Genomic DNA, 21,053 nt, shown 5'->3' with positions numbered 1-21,053 from the left:
ATTGTGTCCCTTTAGATGGAGAAGATCACACATACCTAATTAATTTCCTATAACCATCCATAAAGAAAGTTTGATCTAGTGATCCGCAAACAAACTCATCCGATATGGAGGAAGGCACTTAAAGCCAACGTGTAAGTTTGAATGCATCACATACAAATCAGTAATAGAGACCGTGGAATTTATTTAAATAATCTCTCTCCTACTTAGTTATTTAAATTGAGGAATTTTAATCATGCACGCACATCACAGCACACACATCACAACACACACATCACAGCCAATGTTTTAAAAAGCGCGAAGCGCGACGAAGCGCCGAGTCCAAGCTTCAAGCTTTATAAGCTTAAGTGAGCTTACGACAATTTTAAGTGTAAAAGAGCGTTTTTATTTTTAAATAAAATTTAATTATTTTAAGCAAATAAATAGATCAAATAATAATTAAACATGATAAATTTAAGGTTTATGCATAAATTTCTCACATGTTTAGAAAGGCAAAAGTCACAGAGTTTATAATATCCATTAGTTTTCAGTTTTCACAATAAAAGAACATAAAAAACTAGATATTATCTAATTCCTTGTCTGATTCTAATTCGATCTCCTCATCTTCATTCATCTCATCTTCCGTATTATCCGATACAAACTCGTTTTCATCGGGCTCCCCTATAATATTAGCATTAATGTCTCTTGTTGGCTGTAAAGTGTCAATCTCCACCTCAACTTCATCATCACAACCCTCAACTATCCAAGATTGTGCCTTGCTACCATCACGTGAAAGTAAAGTCTCTAATTTATCCTTGCCCTTCTTCTTGTTCATCAATCTTGCAAAAATTTGTCCTAATCGGATAGAAACCGCCCCTGCCGCCGTCGCCGCTGCCACCGCCCCACCGCCGATTTGTTTGCAAAATTTGAAGTCGATGACAAGTTGTAATACTTTCCGATCACTTTTTCTAGGTTTTCTCGATAGCAGGCAGATAGGGAGTTTATGGCAGATTATGGCTTTTCTCTCAAGAGTTGAGAGACGTTCTGTCTCTTCGTTTTCTCTAAATTTTTTTCCTTATGTTCTTTAAAAATTTACAAATCAATTAAAATTATAAATAAAAAATCACGCTTAAGCGCGCTTAATGATGCTTAATTTGGTCAAACATACTTTGACCGCTTTTTTCCCCACTTTCACCTAAAGCGAAGCTTTTCTTCCTCGCTTCGCGCTTAAGCGGCGCTTAATGACGCTTTTTAGAACACGGATCACAACACATAAAAGTATCATATAAGGCAATAAACATGAAAATAAAATTTCCAACTATTATGGCCTTATCCAACGTTGTCCTCCAATATGCCGCTAATGGATCGCTGCCCTCCAATGTGTCACCGATGGATTAAGTCGTCGCGTCTATCTCGCTTCCTTCTCCGTCGCGCCTCTGGTCCTCAAAATAGCACCACGCATAGCAAGGATACAAGCTGCAACAAAAATAAAATTTTACATTTATCGATCCTATATTCCACAAAGGAATTTATATGTAATCTAGATCGAATAGAATGTAAAACAACAACAATAATAATACGACAATCGACCGTATTTAATTATTATAATCATGCACACAAAACAATCTCGACATGCCCGAGGGTTCAAATCACACACAAGCACACAAAAGTCATAATAGTTGGATCTATGATGCCTGCAACCATGGAGTTAATCTATCTAGCACATCCTACTATTATCCGGCCTAAACTTATGTATGAGCAGTGCATAATTTAACCAAAAATCAATCACACAGAGGCAGAAAACTCGCTCTGATACCACTTGAAGGGCGCTGGAATTCCGTTCTGTTTAAATTTCCCTGTACAAAAATTGTACAAGTACAAAACTTTTCCTAGCAACCCGCATGTTCGATCAGCCATGTGTTTGATCAATTAAGCAAGTTCTTGAATGATTAAAGCACACCTTGATCGAAGTATAAGATCATGGCCTCTTGTGTTGGTATTCCAAAAACTGACACAAAGAAAGCTAACTAATTACGCAGCGGAATAAAGGAACTAGTTGTACCTTTTCTTTGTAGCTAAAGACCTCTTGATCTTCTACCATATTTCTCTCCTCTTCTTAGACCTCGTGTGGGCGACGATCTACCAAGACAACACCACCCTCCTTCTCTTCTCGATTTCCAAACCGTCGACTACAAAAGGAGGCTCTAGGATGGGGCACCTTCTAATTTTCTTCCTGTTGGAACTCCGAGGTGTTTTGATGTGATCAAACAAGTTAAGTTAGGTCCTGTTTGTTTTAACCCTTGTGTCTAAGTGTGCAGGAACTTAGGAGCACAGGAAGTAGAGCGGAAGACGCGGCTAGTGAGAAGGACGGCACGGGGAGAGAGCCGATGGGCTCGGTGCGTCCGAGGGACGCAGTGCCATGGAAGAGTACACCGGTGGATGAGAAGAACGTGCGCGACGTTCGAGGGACGAGAATCTGGGGAGGAAGGCTGCTCGAGGAGAAGGCCGGAACTTGGGTTCAGGTGAGCCCTATTCTGGATGGTCGAGATCACCCAAGCTAGTGGAGCCAGAGCGAAATACCCAGACCGAGACGAGCTGAATCGGAGCAGAGGTCCCGGACCAAGAAAAGTCAACCCTATTGACTTTCTTGGTCCGGGCTCCCGGAACCATTCCAAGCGCTCGGACCCGACTTTTTGACCAGATCAAGTTTTGACTCAATCTGAACGTTAGGGGATAAAGTTTATCTCTCCCAGGGCGCTCAGAACCCTTCGGGGTGCCCCGAACAGTGCTATAAATAGAGCACTGATTTCTATTGTTTAGAACAACAACTTGTAATCCAGTTCTTTCATTTCTGCTTTTTCTTTTGTGTTGTCAATGCTGTAAGAGGCTACTTCGCCCAAAGGAGATCATAAGATAGTGCGCCATATTTTCCTTGGATTAACAATCCTCTGATTACAAACCAAGTAAATCCTTTGTGTCTAATTTCATTTAATTAGTCTCTTTTTGTTTTGATTACAAGTTTTAGTATTAGTTGAAAATCTGAGAAAGGTTGGTTTATTTTTTCAAGGCAATTCACCTCTCCCCTCTTGCCGGCCTCCAAAGGGACCAACAAGTGGTATAAGAGCAAGGATGCTTCAGGAGGACTAACCACCAATCGAAGCAATGAGATGGCCAGACCAAGCATCGTTCCACCAAAATTCGGGACTTCGCACACTGGAAGCGTCGCATGGAGGTATTTTTGAAAATCAATTTCAAAATTCATTTAATAATAAAATACGATTTTGTAGCTCCTATGAATCAGAATGGAGAACAAAAAGAAGAAAGTCTTTGGACGAAAAAGGAGCAGAATGATTCGGTAGTGAGCAACCGAGCAGAGTATCACTTGCTGAGCGTACTGCTGCCTCAAGAAGTCAACCGCATCGGAAGCTACTCGTCGGCCAAAGAACTCTGGGAGAAGTTCCTAGAACTCCACGAAGGCACATCCGAAGCCAAGCTCGCCAGGAGAGACATCCTTCGGAACAAACTGACAAACATCCATCTGGAAAAAGGTGAGAATGTAGCCGATCTACACGCGAAGGTAAAGGAATTAATTACCGGTCTCGAGAACCTCGGTGAAACGATAACCAATCGGGACACCATACGCTACGCACTCAGCGCGTTTCCTAGAACTCCAGAATGGACCTCAGTCATCGATGCTTACTATATTTCAAAGGATCTGGAGGTAAGTACCTTAGAGGAATTATTTTCTACTCTTGAATTACATGAAACCAGATGTGCAGGGACAACAAAAGACTCAAGCCAGATTATGGCGCTGAATGCAACCAAGAAGGATGAACTCGAGTCAGACTCAGAAGAAAACCAAGAAGTATATATGGTAAGGAATTTTAAAAAATTCTTCCAATCTAATAAATTTAAAGAAATGCAGAATAAGAAAAATCCAAGAAATAGAAGAAGGGTTCGTTGCTACCAGTGTCAAAAGGAAGGACACTTAAAAGAAGATTGCCCAGAATTAAAGATGACAAAGTCAAGATACACAAGAAGCACAAGATTCTAAAAGCCACTTGGGACGACACTTCATCATCTGAATCCGAAGTACAAGAATATGCCGGACTAGCACTGATGGCGAGCTATGAAGGCAAAGTATATCAGAACCCAACATCAATGAAGGGGGAGCGACTTCAAACGAATGCAGCAAAACAGGGGGAGAGTCAAGCTTCAAGTCTGATATGGTAAGTGAGGTATGCCTCTTACCTCCTGATATGCTTTATTTTGGTATTAAGACTATGGTAAAATCCATGTACAAATTAGAAAATAAAAATACTAAATTAAAAAATGAAAATTTAGAACAATTTTAAGCAAAAACCGATGTCTTTGAGTATTTTACACCATTTTTTTGAAAAACCGGTGTCTATGAGCGCAGATTTTCGCTCATAGACATCGGTTTTTTAGGCGATGTCTATGAGCGCCTTTTTTTCGTTAATAGACACCGATTTTAACAACGGTTTTTAAAATCCGGTGTCTATGAACCAAAATTCTGGTGAACTTTCTTAGCGCGCTTTCTTTTGGGCTTCTCCTCGCCCACCATAAAAAACCCTAATCCTCCGACATCCTCCTTTTAGGAGTTACCAACTTTGCGCCTCTATCTTCCTTCTATGGCTAAGGTCGGTGCTCAAGCTCTTCCTTTCGTCGCCTCTCACCATATCGGCTCATCCCCACGTCTCTCTCTCTCTCTCATTCGTAACTATCCAGGCATCCTACTATCTGTGACATTCTTCGCCTTTGATTCACAAGTGCTTCGATCTCAAAATCCCGCGGCTTGACTCGGTTTCCCCTATCCAGAGGTTCGCCGCTCACTTCGTCCTTCACGCTTGGCTTAACTACAGGTAATCGACCCTTGTCTTACAAAGATTTGATCTTTTTGTCTTCCGTCTGTGGTTTTGGGAGTGGCACAAATGTGCTTTGTTTGTTTTGTTTTGGGCGATGATGAGGGAGAAATAGTCCATCCAAGTTGAAGACTACGCAAAAGGATCTCAGTAACTCAAATTCAGTTGCAGATAAAGGGGGAAGACAATCTAAAAGGTTAAGGACATTGTTCTGGAGTCTCCATTGATGAGTCTGCAACTTTGACCATGTGACTTTTGTCAAAACTGAAGGTTGCAGTGTTGTTTGTCATCCACATACACCAACCCAGACGACCTCAAGTGGGAGTTTCAAAAGCATTTCTTTATTCCTTCCTTACCCTTTTTGCAAGAGGAAGGTGATTTCAGGCCACGGGATTGTTTCTTATCTTGTATAGTATTTCTAGAATTTGGATGCGAATTATGCTTTTGTGTCTCAGCACGGAAACAATTTTAAAAATTTTCTAGAGCTTTCTTCTGTAATGGCCTCCAGTTTAGGTTTAGTAATTCCATTCAAGGAGCATACTAAAATCCACTTTATTCTGTTATTGTAGTTTCATATTTTGTGTAAAAGGTTGTGTTTCTGTCTTTAGCTCCTTGTTGTCAAAATTTATTTTCCTATCAAGTTAAATTCTTAGTTAACTTCAGATATGTCACATGGTATATTTTCCACTGTACTTAGTCAAATCTTGTAATTGATCTTTAATTGTACTAAATCTGCCTCTTCACATTTCCTCTGTTTTTCACTTAAATGGAACATTTCCTTGTCCAACTTTTCAAATTGTCTGCCATAAACCTGTCAATGTGTCATTGGCATAACTAAATCCAATGTAATACTGGATAAAGTATACGGTTCTTGTTAGACTCACTAAAAAATATTAGAGTTTCATCTTCTTGATCTCTTGATTGTAAGTATTAATTGATTGATGCATGCAATGTGTTTGATAAATTTCCTCAAACATTATCCTGAGTTGATTTTATCATTTTTGTTTGCTAGATTGAGGAGTTGTTATTTCCTGTTGCTAAGTTGGTTTTATGTATTCCTTCAACTATCAAATTTCTTTTATGTTTATGCTAATTCTTTCCACTAATATGACATGTTTTCTGACTTATAAATTTACCTCTTTTTGTTGTTGTTGTTTCTACAGGATTTGTGTGTTGGGCTTCTTAGACGCGCTACATATATAACTTAAAGGCTTTGATCATTAAGTGAGTATTTTCTTTTGACCTTCTTGTTAAATCGATTCATGACCATGTTAATTATGATTTGTGAATTTCTGAATCCATCTGAATAGTTCCTAATACGGTTTAGGATTTAGGATAGATCGGATCCGGAAAGACTTTGCCAATTGAGTGACAAGCTCGTTGATTATTGGAGCTATTACTAGGGTGATATAGTAATTCTAATAATTAATTAGTCAGTTGTTTTGATCTTTCCAGCAAGAGATCTGAATGAAGTTTCCAGCATATGAAGAAAAAAATCTTTTGGGGTTCAAGCTTGCATGCCCGATTACGAGTTTTACAATGTCGTTACTTTCTTTGATTTTTGGAATCCATTAGCTGGACCTCTTCATTCCTGTTTCAGTAGATCCTAAACATTCTTGGTCTAGGGAAGAATTTTAACTAGAAATAAGTTTAGTCTCACTTGACTCCCATAAAGATTTAGATGCATATTTCTACCCCTGAAAAGTTTTGCAGATCCTGTAAAAATTCATTGGCTTAATTCAATCACAATTTGAAATTGTTCCTACATTCCAGTTGTTGCTAAACTATTTGCCAAGAATTTCTCTTTGTTGTTATTATGTACAAACAAAATTAGAGGTAGACAGAAACTCTTCACCTCTACAATCAAAATGATGGAAATTGGAAAGAACAACAACTATCTTTCCCATATAATTCTCTAATCTGAATGGACTATCTTATCTTGTTGACTGTTATGGGTGCTAAAGGGAATATATATCTCCCTATTACTAGCTTGGCATATGATAAAGAATTATTTTTGCGACTCTTTTACAACATTATGAGGTCAACAAGAATTTAAACAATATTTGTTTTCCAATATAATCTCACCACACAAAACAGAATTAAGAAATTACTTTGATCACAGATTACATTCAAGCCAAATGTTATACAGGCTTGATTTTGTTTTATTGTTTAGAATACTGTGGAAACAAAAACAATATTGCATCATTTAATAATCTTCAAATGGAACTCTAACTGAATTCTGGTTTGGTGGCATTTGCAGGTCCATGATGCTTCCTTCCAACATGTTGATAACCATGCTAATTGAAGGTCTATTTTCTGGCTTTATCTGTATGCACTATCATCATCTTTTTAGCAATTTCTTTAGTCTTAGGATTAGCATCAGTCTCAGGACTAACAAGACTGGTATCAGGAGTGACCATATCATAGTACTTATCAAAATTATCATAAACCCAGTCTGGTGTTAGACTGGGTTTATGACAATTTTATGTGCATATGCAATTTGTATCATCTTCAGGAACTGGCAAATGGTCAAAACAAGTTTAATAATAAGGAGCACACATATAGCTTGATATCTGAATTGCTTCCCTTGCTGAAACATATCTATCAGAACCAATTAAATGAACTGGAAGTATAGCAAGGGGATCAAGGTAAGCTTCAAAACAATTGCCTAGTTTCTTCCTCCAGTTAGATATCCTCTTGATCAATCTATCATCCAGAAGGTGGATTTTCTGGTGTACTTCTTCGAGTATATGAGCCTCACAATGAGCTTGTTAACTGGTATGTCTTCACATCTGTAACACCTATGAGAATTTCGTAATTTGCTATGTTTCTGAAATCATGGACATAATAATTGAATAATCACTACAAGAAAAACCCTCATAGACATCGGTGGAACAACAACAGTTTTAAGCAAAAACCGATGTCTTTGAGTATTTTACACCGGTTTTTCCAAAAACCGATGTCTATGAGCGCAGATTTTCGCTCATAGACATCGGTTTTTTAACCGATGTCTATGAGCACCTTTTTTTGTTAATAGACACCGGTTTTAACAGCGGTTTTTAAAACTCGGTGTTAATGAACCAAAAAAAAATAATTTAATTTTTCCAACCAAAATTTACAACACTTCGTTCCCTCAAAACCTAAACTAATATCACGCCGCTTCTCTCAGCCTAAACCTAAACCTAAACCTCCCGACCATTTGTCTCAGCCTCATCTCCCTCTTCCCCTTCCTGGATCTCTTCCCCTTCTTGGATCGATGCCCCCCTCAATCGGATCAAAACCACCTGCTTCTTCTCCACGCTCGCCGGCACGATCTGGCCGGGCCAGTCCGGCGGCTCCGGCCTCACCGGCCTCACCGGCCTCACCGGCACCCACGGGGGCTCTGTTGAAGGCTCTTGCTTGCTCAACGACGGCGGCGAGCTCGTGTTGAGGCAAAAGGAAGCAGAGAACAGGGATGCGTCTCCTCCATTTCCTTTTGCCGTTGAAGCTCGAGAATCGATTCCTCCAACCTCTGAGCAAACTCCTCCACATTATCCTCCTCCGCCCGACCATCATTGACGCCGCCAGAAGGGAAGCACTCGGTCCTGACGCCGAAGGCGCGGTGGCGTAAAAAGCCATGTCCAAGCGGCTGCCTTCCTCTGCCTCCCCCAACCTCCATCGACCGAACACAATTTGTGCAGTGTACTGATGCAGTGACAAGCTAGCTATAGCAAGAATAGATCAGATGGAGCCGAGGAAATATAGAGATAGGGTTTGGTTTTCTTATTTAAATTAATTAAATTTGCATTGCATGCTTTCTTCACGCAAGCTACTAAGGGAAGGGCTGCCCTGGCCCTGGCCGTGTAGAAGTGGCCTGTGAGATCAGTGGGGAGAAGAGATAGGATTGGGCACTTGGCATGGCTTTAATGTGCTAGAGAAACCAAAAGCCAACAAGCATCGAACAGTAGTAACTCCTCCAAACCCACCGCCCCTCTTAATTTCTCTCTCCTCACACCATTTTAGCTCTCTCCCTCCCTCTTATAATCTTGATCGATCACTCTTCCTTCAAGACTGCTACAAGCTCTCATACGCGCGTAATAGATAGCCAGTATTATCAATTGGGGCTGGCTGGCTGCAGGGTGTGATATGAGTAGTGGAAGCAGTATCAGCGAAGGAGCAGGATCAGGAGGAGGAAGCGGAGCTGGCAGTGGAGGAGGAGGAGCAGGAGGAGGAGGGCCTTGCGGGGCCTGCAAGTTTCTGCGGCGTAAGTGCGTGACAGGATGCATCTTCGCTCCCTATTTTGACTCAGAGCAGGGCGCGGCGCACTTCGCGGCGGTTCACAAGGTTTTCGGTGCCAGCAACGTCTCCAAGTTGCTTCTCCACATCCCCGCTGACAAGCGTCTTGACGCCGTCGTCACCATCTGCTACGAGGCACAGGCTCACCTCCGTGATCCCGTTTACAGCTGCATCGCTCACATCTTCGCCCTCCAACAACAGGTATGTAATATACTATATACATATATGATATTATTGATCATTAATTTTTTAGCTCCATCAATCGATCTCGATCGATTGTATTCTGTCCTAGCTAGCGAGATGATTGATTCTTAATCAATATTTCATTTAATCATAACGCGACAGATCGACACATATCGTGGAGGCGGATCACGTCCCAGCGACCTGAACACCCATCTCCTCTCGACGTCTCCTCCGCCTCTGTGCTTTCAATGAAGTCAAACCTTACCTTTTCGTGACTGAAAACGTAGGCCTCCTCTCACCCTACCCGCCCATGGAAAGTGTTCATCAAGAACAATACTAAAACCGGACACTATCGCACGGTCTGGCACCAAGGAGATCTAGTGAACAATTTGGGCACTATCGCACGGTCTGGTACCAAGGAGTTCATGGAGGCACTCCAAGCCGGCGTGGATGTGAGCATGATTGGTCAATTTGGTGTCGGTTTCTACTCCGATCTCGTGAGGTATCTCGCTTCGGGTTGCAAGCCCAAGGAGAAATGGAGGTATATACTCTTCATCTGGCTTTTCTGCTATGCCTGCCAGTCCTTCCTGGGATCGTTGGTGGATAAATATGGATTGCCTCTGATCATGCATTTGGTGTACAGAAGTTTATACAGGATCTCTATTGATGTGATTTTGTTTCTCCTTTCCAATTATTATGTTTTTTTTTAAGTTTTCTTTGAATGATTAGTATATGGAATTCTGTAGGAACTAAATACATATCCTGTTAATTATCTAAGTTGAGGAAGACTTGGCTGGTTGTATTAGTTACTGTCCTAGTATCCTTGTGAAGTACAGGAACAAAGAAGATTTTTTTTTTCCTTCGTATTAATATTGTAAATTAATCTTGTCCATTTATTGTACCCTGAATAAACTGCTTTATTTCCTTATTTAAGGCTCCTTGTTTATGAATTTGTTTTTTTTTTTCCATTCATTTCCTTACATAGAGGTCAATGTTGAGAAAAGATCCATGGAGCTGGCCTCTAGGAATCAATAGTTTATCGATGTTGTTTCTTATGAAAATTAATTTCCTTGTACTTATTGAATTGTTTCATTTTTTCTATTCCGTATGGAAGGGATGCCTCTTTGTTTATCTTTGAAGTTTAAAGAGACGTTTCACTGTCGTTGGTCATATTGTTATAATGACTTGTATGTTTTTTTTGCTGAAACAGAATTGGTACTGAACATGAAAAGTTTGGTTTTGAAGTTGATACTTTGCGCCCAATGAATTATGAGCAGATCGCAGACTTGCTAAATGGTTTGGCAGAGAGGTTTGATTGGGATAAAGTCATGGAAGAGAATTACATTATTGGTCTCAAACAGGTGATAAAATGTTTCTCTTTTAAGTGTTTAAGATTGCATAGTATGGCTTTGGGTTACTTCTATGATCAGGTTCGGCTCTATATATTTATCATGTATGGCTTTGGGTTCCTTCCTCCTCGTGTTATAACATTTGAGCAACAACATCAACGTTTTAGTGAGTCATGATCCTGTGTATCTTGGGCATGTTCAATTATGCAGCAATTTTATTATTACATGTATTTATGCACATAACTGTTTTTTTGCTTTACGTTTCATCTCACTTATTTTAACAACTAAATTGTGTACAACTTTGTTGGACCAGCATGTATCTTCTGCGTCAGAAGTTTCATGATTTAAATCTATTCCTCATATGCTAGTCTTCCTAATCATTTGTGTTTTGGTGAACTTCTTGATGCTAATTATGAAGCCATTTCTGTTGGACTAACTACAATTTAACAACTTTCATTATGCACTTAGTATGTGTATGATATGAGTTACTTATGAAGTATACAATAGTCTTTTGTAGAGTATTTTGTTCTTCTTGAAAAACTTTAAGATACTGTAAAGTGCAATTGAATGTCTTTTCTGCACAATGCAGCAAGTTTTCTATAGTAAATCCAACATATATGAAAAGCTGATTAACTTATTTTAACCTTCCCGATCAACTTATTTCAATTAGACATAATAGGGTTTAGTCTATAATGTTTCTAAACTATTGAAAAGTTATAACTGTTTTCAAAATTTTTATGCCTTGTGACTTTCTAGGATACTATCTAGCTACTATTCCTTTGATGTTGAATTCTGAATGCTATATTCTCAACACACTTCATTTTGGCGAAGTTGAATTTGTAGACAAGCCTAGTACCTGGATTGATTTTGTTTCTTCTGCTTAATACAAAGTTAAATCCGATTGGATGATTATCTACCCCATGAGCTTAAGTTGTCAGTAAATCACTTGATTTATTCTATTTTATGCAATATAATAAGTCAATCCCCCCCCTAATTTATATCGTTTAACTTGTGTGCCTGCAAACAATTGTGAATTTTCCTCCTTTATAGAGAATTATATATCTGCTTGCAAGAAAAGAACGATGTTAAGCTTGAGAAAGTTCTAAAGGAAGCAGCTATGGAAAATAAAACAATAATATTAACAACTTTGAATGCTGCCTGGGCTTCTCCTGGTTCTATTATAGATTTGTTTTTTCAAAGTTTTCGGACAGGAGATGGAACACGCAGACTCCTGGACCATTTGGTAATCATTGCCTTGGACAAGAAAGCGTACATAAGGTGCATATCCTTTCATACTCACTGTTTTGCTCTTTATACTGAGGGAATGGATTTCTCAGATGAGAAGATTTACATGACTGCTGGATATTTGTCAATGATGTGGAGAAGGATAGAATTTCTGCGTGTTATTCTCGAAATGGGATACAACTTTATTTTCTCGGTAAAATTCTCCTTCCTATGATTGGCCTTTGTAATATTCTGTTTGTTAAAGTACTGATGTGTGAAAGTGACCATACCTTCTGGATCTTCTTGTTCTCTAACTATCTATTTCTATGTAGACTATCTTGCCTTTTTTTGTCCATAGCCAAGTTTGCAGGCAATTCTCTATTGTTAAACTTTGTTCCTTGTTTCTTGTTTGTGCAACATATTTTGTTACCCCTTCTTTCATCTGCTGCAAACGCATATAAGATAGAATCATATATATCTACAAATTTATGCATGGAATGCATGCCTAGGATAATAGTTTGCTCGAGTGTATGAAAGTTTATCCAATGGGATAGGCATTAAGTTGTCCATATAAGCATCAGTATGTGACAGACTCATTGTTATCCATGCTCTTACTGCCTAATATTCTTTATATAGCTTTGCATATAATTCTGTTAGCAGGAACTACTAACATCTTGTACTACTGATACTCTGCATGCTGTATCCTTTTTAGTCTTGGTTTACTAATATATTATTTATGTGTTTTTACGGTTTACAAATCTCAAGTACTCCAGAGTTGAAATTGATGAAGTGCGGTTTGAATGGGCTGAATGCATGCTAGACTACATTTGAAGTGTGGTTCTACCTTGATGTGTTAAAAGAATGTTCTATCTTGATTTTGATATCTATTAGCTAGCTTTTGATGTAAAAAGAATGTTTGGGTATTTTATGCATATTGTTGTAAGAAGATTATTTATATAATTTGTGAATATTTGTGTATTTTATGGATATTATTGAATGAAGAATATTTGTATAATTTGTGAATATTTGTATTTTTTTTTTATTGTCGATTTTTCATTGTTTCGGAAATCAAATTTGTGCTGTTAAAAAATATACATATTACATCGATTTTCCACCGCTGCAAAACCGGTGTTATTAACTAATATTACATCGGTCATTTACCACTGTCAAAACTGGTGTTATTAACATACAATATTACATCGGTTTTACACCGTTGATGAAACGGTGTCGTTAAGTGATACTACACCGATTAATAACCGATTCGAAGACCGGTGTCGTTAAGTGATACTACACCGGTTTTAACCCGATGTCTAAAATGGCAGACTTTTAACATCGGCTTCATAGACATCGGTCGAAAATGGAATAGACACCGGTGGAAAATCGATGTCTATGAAGGTTTTTGTTGTAGTGAATGTGTCCTGACCCTGCTTCTTAAATGGTCATTTGTAAACTTATGCCTCTATTTTGCTTTAGCAAGTTCTAATTTTTAGGTCATATTCTGTTCTTTGTTATCGTCTCATCATGCATTAAAATGTTCACTTGATTGATATTGTTTTCTTTTCTTGTTTCCCCCTTGGAACCAGTAATTATTGCAGGACTTCACTAGTGGATTTTCACAGAAGTTGCTCAAATTGCTCTTACAGACTTTGCTTAGATTGTTGCGGAAAGATAGTAAAGGGATCTGCTTCTCAAACACCTACAATTGATTCCTCCAAGGCTGGTAGGAGACAGAGGGCAAAGAAGTATGTCATCAGAGAAATTGTTGGGAAAAGACGGAGACGTTCCACAGGTGAGCGACCAGATAACTCATCTTTATCCACCGTTGAATCTGATAGCAAGGCTAAGAATCATGGAAGCAACATTCCTTGCCCACCCAAGGAATCTAGAGGTTGTGGAAATAGTCTTCTTAAGTTAAGTTGCAGCATACCATTTGTTTGGTCTAAAACGGACTTCTCTGCTCTCTTTCAACTATGATTTTTAGTCTTGGTTTACTAATATATTGTTTATGTGTTTTTACAGTTTACAAATCTCAAGTATTCCAGAGTTGAAATTGATGAAGTACGGTTCGAGTGGGTTGAATGCATGCTAGATTACATTTGAAGTGCGGTTCTACCTTGATGTGTTGTTAAAAGAATGTTCTACCTTGATTCTGATATCTATTAGCTTTTGATGTAAAAAGAATGTTGGTGTATTTTATGGATACTGTTGTAAGAAGATTATTTATATAATTTGTGAATATTTGTGTATTTTATGGATACTGTTTAATGAAGAATATTTGTGTAATTTATGAATATTTGTGTATTTTTTTTTGTTACTGTATTCATTGTTTTGGAAATCAATGTGCTGTTAAAAAATACCGATTTTACATCGATTTTCCACCGCTGCAAAACCGGTGTTATTAACTATTATTACATCGGTCGTATACCGCTGTCAAAACTGGTGTTATTAACATATAATATTACATCGATTTTACACCGTTGATGAAACAGTGTCGTTAAGTCATACTACACCGGTTAATAACCGATTCGAACACCGGTGTCGTTAAGTGATACTACACCGGTTTTAACCCGATGTCTAAATTGGTAGACCTTTTACATCGGCTTCATAGACATCGGTCGAAAATGAAATAGACACCGGTGGAAAACCAATGTCTGTGAGAGTTTTTGTTGTAATGCGTAAGGCTGCCTGATCATGGACCCAGCTGTGGCGAAGTTCGCACCATGAGAGAAGTTGGTGCCGACAGAGTTGAGGTAGGCGCTAAGGAACGGGAGGCACAGGCTACAAGCTGCAATAATATTATGGTTTTGCAGGTGAGATGGTGGAAGACTATCATGTTGCTGTAATTGAGATTGAGACATATGAATAAAAGTACCAATGAAATCGACGAGGAGGAGGCCGTCGTAGTATTGGCCGACTGGCTTGACAAAGTAGGACTCGTCGTAGGGTGACGGGGCCGCCCGAAAGGCGGCCGATAACCCACCAGTGTCAAAGTTGGAGTCGCCAAAGTTGAAAATGGCTGGGAAATGACAGGAATCAGAGGAGGCAGCTACGACAAGAACAGCTTCGACGAGTAGGAGCCATTGGAGGCCACAGCTAGAAGCCATGGAGAAGTTGAGATAATTGGAATGGAATTGTTGTAGTATAAATAGAGGAAAGCTTCTATATAGATAGATAGATGTTGATAAAATTGACTTTTTCATAATTTATCTTGGAAATAACTTGATTATTTTTTTCCCCTTAATTTTGTCTTATGTACATCATTTATAACGATCGTAAGTTTCTTATATTTAGTTAGTTAATTAAAGATAAAATAGCTCATTTTTATTAGATAATATTATTAATGATGGGTTCAAGTTTTTAAAGTTTTCTATTCTTTATTTTTTTTAAAAAAAAATGTGACTAAAATGTGTTTGATATGTTCAGTACTGAGGAGTTAAGACAGCAACTTATTGGAGAGTTGATCTGAACTTTATGTTATGGCCAAAGTGACTCTAAAAGAAACTTGTCTGCAACCCTTAGAATCATGCAGATATCAGTAACGATGAGTGAGTTAGATATATATGGAACTAAGAGGTGTTCTTGTGTCGAATTTGATTACGAAGCTAATCATGTCGCCGACATCCTCATAAAATAGTCGACAAATCTATTGTCAATTATTTAATTACTATGATTAGATATTTATCATTATGGAAGTAATTGTTAGTTGTGATTAATTAATATTATTAAATATTTATCATGTCAAAGGCCTCTTTTTGTCACGACCGAGAAGCTATTTACTTGGTTAGACTTGAGAATGTTTAAGATAGATAGGACATGCACTTTGTTTGAGATAACAACAACTTGTTCGTTTGAGCTTTAATTGATATAAGTCTTCTTATAAAATTATTAAATCTTCCATGAACATAATGTATTAAGTATTTTAGAAATTATATACAAATTAAGAGTAGATGAGCAAGACATATCGTAAATTGTCGTATAGGTTAGTGAAGAACAATTTGAGTTCACTACACAAACCCCACTTGAAGTATTTTAGAAGAAGACTCATGACTTCTCGAATGGAGTTTAATTAGTTTCAAACTTGTCCTTCAATTTTAAGTATTCTCCACTACGAATATCATTTCTAATATATTTAAGATTGCTTAGGGAACAGTTTGTCAGGATGGATCTGCTTCAGGATTATCTTGAACTCTAGTTCAGTCTGAAGAATATTTTTTTACTTATTATAAAAAAGTTTTCTCTATCAAATTTATTGCATATCGGTTCTTTTGTAATTTTTAAAATTTTTATATTCAATTTACTCATTTCACATCTAAAACTCAATCTATCTCATTTTATTAGATTTGTAGATTCTTTAATTTATTTTGAATATTCACATCAATTTTTCTATCTAAAATACATAATTTAGTATATCAAATTTATTTTATTAAATTTAGATATCCATTTTTAATACATTATATATCAACTTTCTTATTTTTTCTCTCTTTTTTATAATATTTAAATTTTCTCTCCTTTTTATAATATTTAAGGAATAGAATTCATTCCCTAAATTTTAAAAAATAATTTTATAAATATATAATTAGTTTCAAACTTTTCCTTCAATTTTAAGTATTCTCTATTACTAATATCATTTCTAATATATTTAAGATTGCTTAGGGAACAGTTTGTCAGGATGGATCTGCTTCAGGATTATCTTGAACTCTAGTTCAGTCTAAAGAATATTTTTTTACTTATTATAAAAAAAGTTTTCTCTATCAAATTTATTGCATATCGGTTCTTTTGTAATTTTTAAAATTTTTATATTCAATTTACTCATTTCACATCTAAAACTCAATCTATCTCATTTTATTAGATCGGTCTGTTGTAGATTCTTTAATTTATTTTGAATATTCACATCAATTTTTCTATCTAAAATACATAATTTAGTATATCAAATTTATTTTGTTAAATTTAGATATCCATTTTTAATACATTATATATCAACTTTCTTATTTTTTCTCTCTTTTTTATAATATTTAAATTTTCTCTCCTTTTTATAATATTTAAGGAATAGAATTCATTCCCTAAATTTTAAAAAATAATTTTATAAATATATAATTAGTTTCAAACTTTTCCTTCAATTTTAAGTATTCTCCACTACGAATATCATTTCTAATATATTTAAGATTGCTTAGGGAACAGTTTGTCAGGATGGATCTGCTTCAGGATTATCTTGAACTCTAGTTCAGTCTAAAGAATATTTTTTTACTTATTATAAAAAAGTTTTCTCTATCAAATTTATTGCATATCGGTTCTTTTGTAATTTTTAAAATTTTTATATTCAATTTACTCATTTCACATCTAAAACTCAATCTATCTCATTTTATTAGATCGGTCTGTTGTAGATTCTTTAGTTTATTTTGAATATTCACATCAATTTTTCTATCTAAAATACATAATTTAGTATATCAAATTTATTTTGTTAAATTTAGATATTCATTTTTAATACATTATATATCAACTTTCTTATTTTTTCTCTCTTTTTTATAATATTTAAATTTTCTCTCCTTTTTATAATATTTAAGGAATAGAATTCATTCCCTAAATTTTAAAAAATAATTTTATAAATATATAATTTTAAAAATAGGTAGAATATCTATAAAAATTTGTTTAGCTATAATATTTAAATATTTTTCTAGCTATCTTATATAAAAATTAAGGTAATTTTTTTTTCAATAAAGTAGCTAATATGAATTCTCGTGTGAATTCACGATACAGTGATTCAAAGTTTGAAAAAATCACATTAATAATGAAAATATTTCTCTTGTAATTATTTATTTCTTAATATACATAATTGAGTATGCATGTAATACACGTGTCTATAGAGATCGGTAAGGATCGTTACTATTTTTTTAATTCGGGAATCTATTTGTGAAATTTGAAGAGTTCTTTATTTTGGAGGAAAAAATTAAAAAATGATTTGTCAATTATAATAAAAAAGCCATCACCCTGTGTTTTTTTAAAATAAAATCAGATATGGTCTAGATGAGTAGCCTTTTCCTAATCGTCATAAATTAGCATATCTCATCACCAAGTTATAAAATAAGAATTACTTACTTGCTAAAGTTCAAATTTAATTTACCCATGGTTTAAATTTCTTTAGAAAGTGCAGTGTCAAAGTTTACCATTTATTTTCATAGTGTCAAAATTTATCATTTTCAATTATGATAAGCAGTTCATTAATTATTTTAACTAATTTACATTTATTTAGCACTTGTCTTTATTAGAAATAAGACTATTTAGCAAAATTTTAATTCAGAATAATTCAAAAAATTTGATTCAATTTATTTTTAATATCAATTATTTTGATTAAATCTATTCTATGATTTTAAATTTTAAAATCAATTAAACTATTTTTAATTAAATAATAAAAATAAAAATAAAAATATTAAGACTTTAAATTTTTTATTAAACTGATTAAGTTTTTATTAAAAACTATAATATTTTTATTTTTTTAAAATCAGTTAATTTGATTTCCGATTAAATCTATTAATTTTTTTATTTTTATCGATTTTATTTATTTGATTTTAATAGTAAAAATCAATTAGACAATTCAGGCGAGATTATGTATGCTTTAAACCATCACAAGATCTATATCTAGATATATATGTGCAATAATTTATTTCTGAATAATGTTTATACTAAAGTTATAGGAATCAAACTTCACTTTTAATAAAAATAAATATAATTGACAATTTATTAATTATCAAGCTCTCTAACAAGATCAACTAAAATTCAAAATCAATAAGCTAAAATCTAATGCGTAAGTAGCTCATTATGCCTTCGCTTTGCAAGGCAACCGTAGAGGAACAGGTGGATCCGAGAATGTACCTAATGCGTAAGCAGCTCATGATGCCTTCACTTTAACCATCACAAGTTCTGAAGAATGTTTATACTAAAGTTACAGGAATCAAACTTCACTTCTAATAAAAATAAATGTAATTGATAATTTATTAATTATCAAGCTCCCTAACAAAATCGACTAAAATTCAAAATCAATAAGTTAAAACCTAATGCATAAGTGGTTCATTATGCCTTCACTTTGCAAGCCAACCGTAAAGGAATAGGTGGATCTGAGAATTTTCCATCCATAATTTGTTGAAAGATCCATTTGTTGGCAGTGTCAGTGTAGTGAACTCCATCCCAAATGATCCTCTTTGATGGATTCTGACATGCCTTTCCAACCATCACCTCTTTTCCATTTTTTGTCACTGTCGATCCGCATCCGATATTTATATTGTAGTTGTACTTTCCTCCATGCCCACAACATGCTACGAGTGGCAACTCAAATCCTACAAAAATCATATTTATAAGAGTTTAAAATTTAGAATTTATGGTTTAAATGTAATTCTTACATACCATGCTGGTGCGCATGGCTTAAGAGTTCGCGCTTGACCGAGTAAATATCTACATAGGTGAAGACGCCGAGCGGGAGATCCTTCCTCAATTGACTCAAAGTCTGATTTAGCTTTCGGTTGAAGAGCTGGGCCACATGATTGAAGGGAGTCCCACAGCCAAATCGGTCCACCTCTGGCGCTTTAAGGGTGAGCCGGTCCAAAACATAAGGGAGGCAGCCAAAAGGCCCAGTGTTGTGAATCCAAAAGTACCTCCCTCCCTCCCAGTAAATGCTCTATAATCACCCAAAAAAAAAGAGACAAAACAAAACACTCCTTAGCATTAGAATTGATATCTTGAAAACGAACGAATTACAAAAGATCTAAAAATTAAATCCACCTGAATGGCGAGAACAAACTTATCCAAGATATCAGGAATGGCCGATTTGACTTCGTCGGTGGTCCAGTTTCTGAAATAACCCTCTGTGAGATCATTTTGGCCGATGTCGATTGTGTATAGGGCTTGGGAGAAGTACTCTTCCTTCGGCAATTGATCCTTGAACAATCCTACACAAAAATGGTAATTTAGTTTCTGTTTTATGAATTCAAGTATTAATGAGTTGATTCTAGATATGCAATGCAAGAGAATGCGTGAATTTCATAAAATGAAGGTTAAATACAATATATGAATTGTATTATGGAGTTAAATGAACAAGTGATTAAGTTTTGTATTAACCAATAAATAAAGAGTTTTTAGTATTGTTGTGTACCTTGCTGGATAAGTGCTTGGGAGCGAGACTTGAACTGGGAGAACTCCCAAGTCTGGACATCCATGGAGATGGGGCTGAAGCCGGACTCGGTCAGTGTGGCGTAAGGCTGCCTGATCGTCGACCCGGCCGTGGCGAAGTTCGCACCGTGAGAGAAGTTGGTGCCGATAGAGTTGAGGTAGGCGCTTAGGAACGGGAGGCCTAGGCTACTCGCTGCAATAATATTAAGATTTTGCAGGTGAGATGGTAGAAGACTATCAATTGCCATAATTGAGATTGATATAAACGATTGAACGTACCAATAAAATCGATAAGGAGGCGGCCATCGCAGTACCGGCTTGCAGGCTTGCCAAAGAAGGACTCGCCGTGGGGCGGCGGGGCTGCCCCAAAGGCGGCCGACAACCCACCAGTGTCAGAGTTAGAGTCGCCGAAATTGAAGATGGCCGGGAAGTGGCAAGAATCAGAGGAGGCAGCTACAACGAGAAGGGCTTGGACGAAGAGAAGCCATTGGAGGCAGTAGCAACTAGAAGCCATGAAGAAGAGGAAGAGATTAGAGATAATTGAAATAGAATTGTTGCGGTATAAATAGAGAGATACAACGTGTATATAGATAGATGTTGATCTAGCAGATTGACTTTTTGATAGTTTTATCTGTGTACTTAGATTATTTTTTTCTCTTAATTTTATCTTGTGTAAATCGTGATTATAATTTTATATAAGAATATATGAAGACTGATGTATTCCATAATATATAAATTTGGAAACATACAAATTATTAAATTATTTAAATTAAAAAGTTATACCGTTAGCATAATAAAAATATTATATTTGTTTTTAGAAAAAAAAGATAAGATAAATCTTTTGCCCGGATGTTTTAAATATTATTATATTCTTTTATTCTTAATATCATTTTTAAAGAATCGAAGGCATTGATTTAATCTCTGTCCCTCTGGTATTTATTTACTATTTGCATTATTCTTTTATAAGGATAAGCAATCGTTTTAAAATTAAACCGAACCAAACCGA

At 36.0% G+C, this 21,053-nt stretch overlaps 2 protein-coding genes and 1 long non-coding RNA gene across 3 annotated transcripts; 2 read left to right on the top strand and 1 right to left on the bottom strand.

Moving 5' to 3' along the window:
- The first annotated feature begins 6,023 nt into the window (after positions 1–6,023).
- LOC121981561 lies at positions 6,024–7,485 on the top strand. Its single transcript, XR_006111859.1, has 3 exons — positions 6,024–6,083; positions 7,120–7,187; positions 7,375–7,485. It is a non-coding gene; the product is annotated as an uncharacterized LOC121981561 (long non-coding RNA).
- A 1,499-nt stretch (positions 7,486–8,984) lies between these two features.
- On the top strand, positions 8,985–12,671 carry LOC121979957 (LOB domain-containing protein 18-like; the record flags this gene model as incomplete). Its single annotated transcript, XM_042531927.1, has 2 exons — positions 8,985–9,348; positions 12,664–12,671. Coding segments are annotated over exons 1-2 (372 nt in total), but the record flags the coding sequence as incomplete, so codon positions are not given.
- A 6,284-nt stretch (positions 12,672–18,955) lies between these two features.
- Positions 18,956–20,561, bottom strand: LOC121979956 (GDSL esterase/lipase At3g26430-like). The gene is made up of 5 exons (XM_042531926.1): positions 20,327–20,561; positions 20,031–20,240; positions 19,661–19,827; positions 19,286–19,556; positions 18,956–19,218 (listed from the first exon to the last, which is right to left on the bottom strand). Exons 1-5 carry the CDS (start codon positions 20,559–20,561, stop codon positions 18,956–18,958), a joined length of 1,146 nt encoding a protein of 381 aa, XP_042387860.1.
- Between the last annotated feature and the right edge of the window lie 492 nt (positions 20,562–21,053).

This window comes from Zingiber officinale, chromosome 5A (assembly GCF_018446385.1).
Source record: "Zingiber officinale cultivar Zhangliang chromosome 5A, Zo_v1.1, whole genome shotgun sequence".
NCBI lineage: Eukaryota > Viridiplantae > Streptophyta > Magnoliopsida > Zingiberales > Zingiberaceae > Zingiber > Zingiber officinale.
Note: the sequence above shows the minus strand (reverse complement) of the source record. Positions and strands in the feature narration are given on the sequence as shown.